Here is a 1,647-nt window from a genome sequence, read left to right on the forward strand (position 1 = left end):
GCTTGCCCTTTCAGCCGTGGGGCGTTATAATGTGACGGTCAATCCCACTATTCGTTGGTAGAAGAGTAGCCCAAGAGTTGGCGGTGGGTGGTGATGACTAGCTGCCTTCCCTCTAGTCTTACACTGCTAAATTAGGGACGGCTAGCGCAGATAGGCCTCGTGGAGCTTTGCGCGAAATTCAAAACAAACAATTATTTTTATACATTCTTCTAATTCTTGAAAATTCCTAAGAGACTAGATAAAAAAATGTAGTTCTTAAAAGCCCACTAGGTATAATACTAATATATTGTGGCAAGTATAATTAATTACAGCAAATTACTTTTCTACCTTTTACACTGCTTCTTCGAGCGATTTCTGAATGGTAAAACAGTTTTGGATTTGATTAAGATTATCACCCTGATTTACTTACTTCTTTATATTCCGCCAAACAGAAAATGCACGAGTCTAAATATCATTGTGCAGAAAAATTCGTATCCATTTAATTTCTGTTCAAAATTACAACAACATTCCCTTTTCTACATAAAATGAACATAATTTTAATATTTAGTATTTGTTAGTCACAACCACAATTTGGCTAATAATTAATATTTAGTTTTAACTTATTAGAGATGGCTCAGTTAAGATTGATTGTACGTGTTAGACGATTTTAAATAAATCTAATGTTTACTGAATACAAAATAATTTTATTCAAAAAATATATTTTATATTCTGAAAATGTTTAGTATACCTTATAAGTTACGTATACAAGCAGCCTAAAGATAAGAAATAGCAGTTGCTTTGTAGATAGATAACACTTCGTTCCTGGAGGTGACCTAAAAATGACATAATTCGGAGTTAAGCCTAACATGGCTTATGCAATATACATAATAGCCCCTGACTGTTCACGTGACGTGAAAAAGTACTAAAGAAGAGATTAGGAGTCCAATGTACTGATCAATAGAATATACAATGAAATAGTATAGCGACACCTTTTCTAATAGTCTATCACATTTAAATTCCATAAAGCAAGGTCCGTTCTTATCAAATTTAGCGGCTTTGAAATTTTGTTAGATGAGCATGTAGTGTACGCTCGATATGCGAAAAAAGCCTGGAATCTTTTGAACAACTAATAGAGATCAGTCTTTCATAACAAAACAACTGGTTTTAGCTTGCTGGAGCCTGTTCATTAAACGTGCTTTGCATTCGTTGGTTGATCCTATGATATGTATGCAGCGTAGACGACTTTCTTGTTCTCAAATCATTGTGTAGGCTGAGGAAAAACAATCAATAATGAACATAGCTGTAATTACTCTCGGTGACAGCTCACACAGCGATAATTATTCTCGGTAACACCTCAGATTCTCTACAGATGTCAGCTCAGAAGTATTTGGTAGCTATAAATCAAAACAAAAAACTCAAATATATTAAAATTATCACTATAAAAAACACTAATGGAAAAGGTTTTCAAAATTTATGTCTATCAACTTCATTATATATTGTACTTTTCTGCACATAGTTTCAAAAATAAACCTGGTAACTCAAATGCTTTCCAAAGGCTGATCTTCATTCAGTAGGCCTGAAAATGAAATGTATTATAATGTTACGTCTCTGTTCGTTTGTTAATTTTCCGTAAAAATTCTTTCCGAAGAAACTTTAGCTATACAAGTC

General features: G+C 33.3%; 1 protein-coding gene across 3 annotated transcripts in view; it reads right to left on the minus strand.

Moving 5' to 3' along the window:
- Window positions 1-451: 451 nt before the first annotated feature.
- LOC106464830 overlaps window positions 452-1,647 on the minus strand; it is a 39,990-nt gene continuing 38,794 nt past the window's right edge. For all 3 annotated transcript variants that reach the window (XM_022392632.1, XM_022392631.1, XM_022392630.1), the window contains one exon: window positions 452-1,373. In XM_022392632.1, the coding sequence (XP_022248340.1) occupies window positions 1,317-1,373 (57 nt within the window). In that variant the 3' untranslated portion in view covers window positions 452-1,316. The remainder of the gene's footprint in view (window positions 1,374-1,647) is intronic.

Source organism: Limulus polyphemus, unplaced genomic scaffold (genome assembly GCF_000517525.1).
Source record: "Limulus polyphemus unplaced genomic scaffold, Limulus_polyphemus-2.1.2 Scaffold1753, whole genome shotgun sequence".
Lineage (NCBI taxonomy): Eukaryota > Metazoa > Arthropoda > Merostomata > Xiphosura > Limulidae > Limulus > Limulus polyphemus.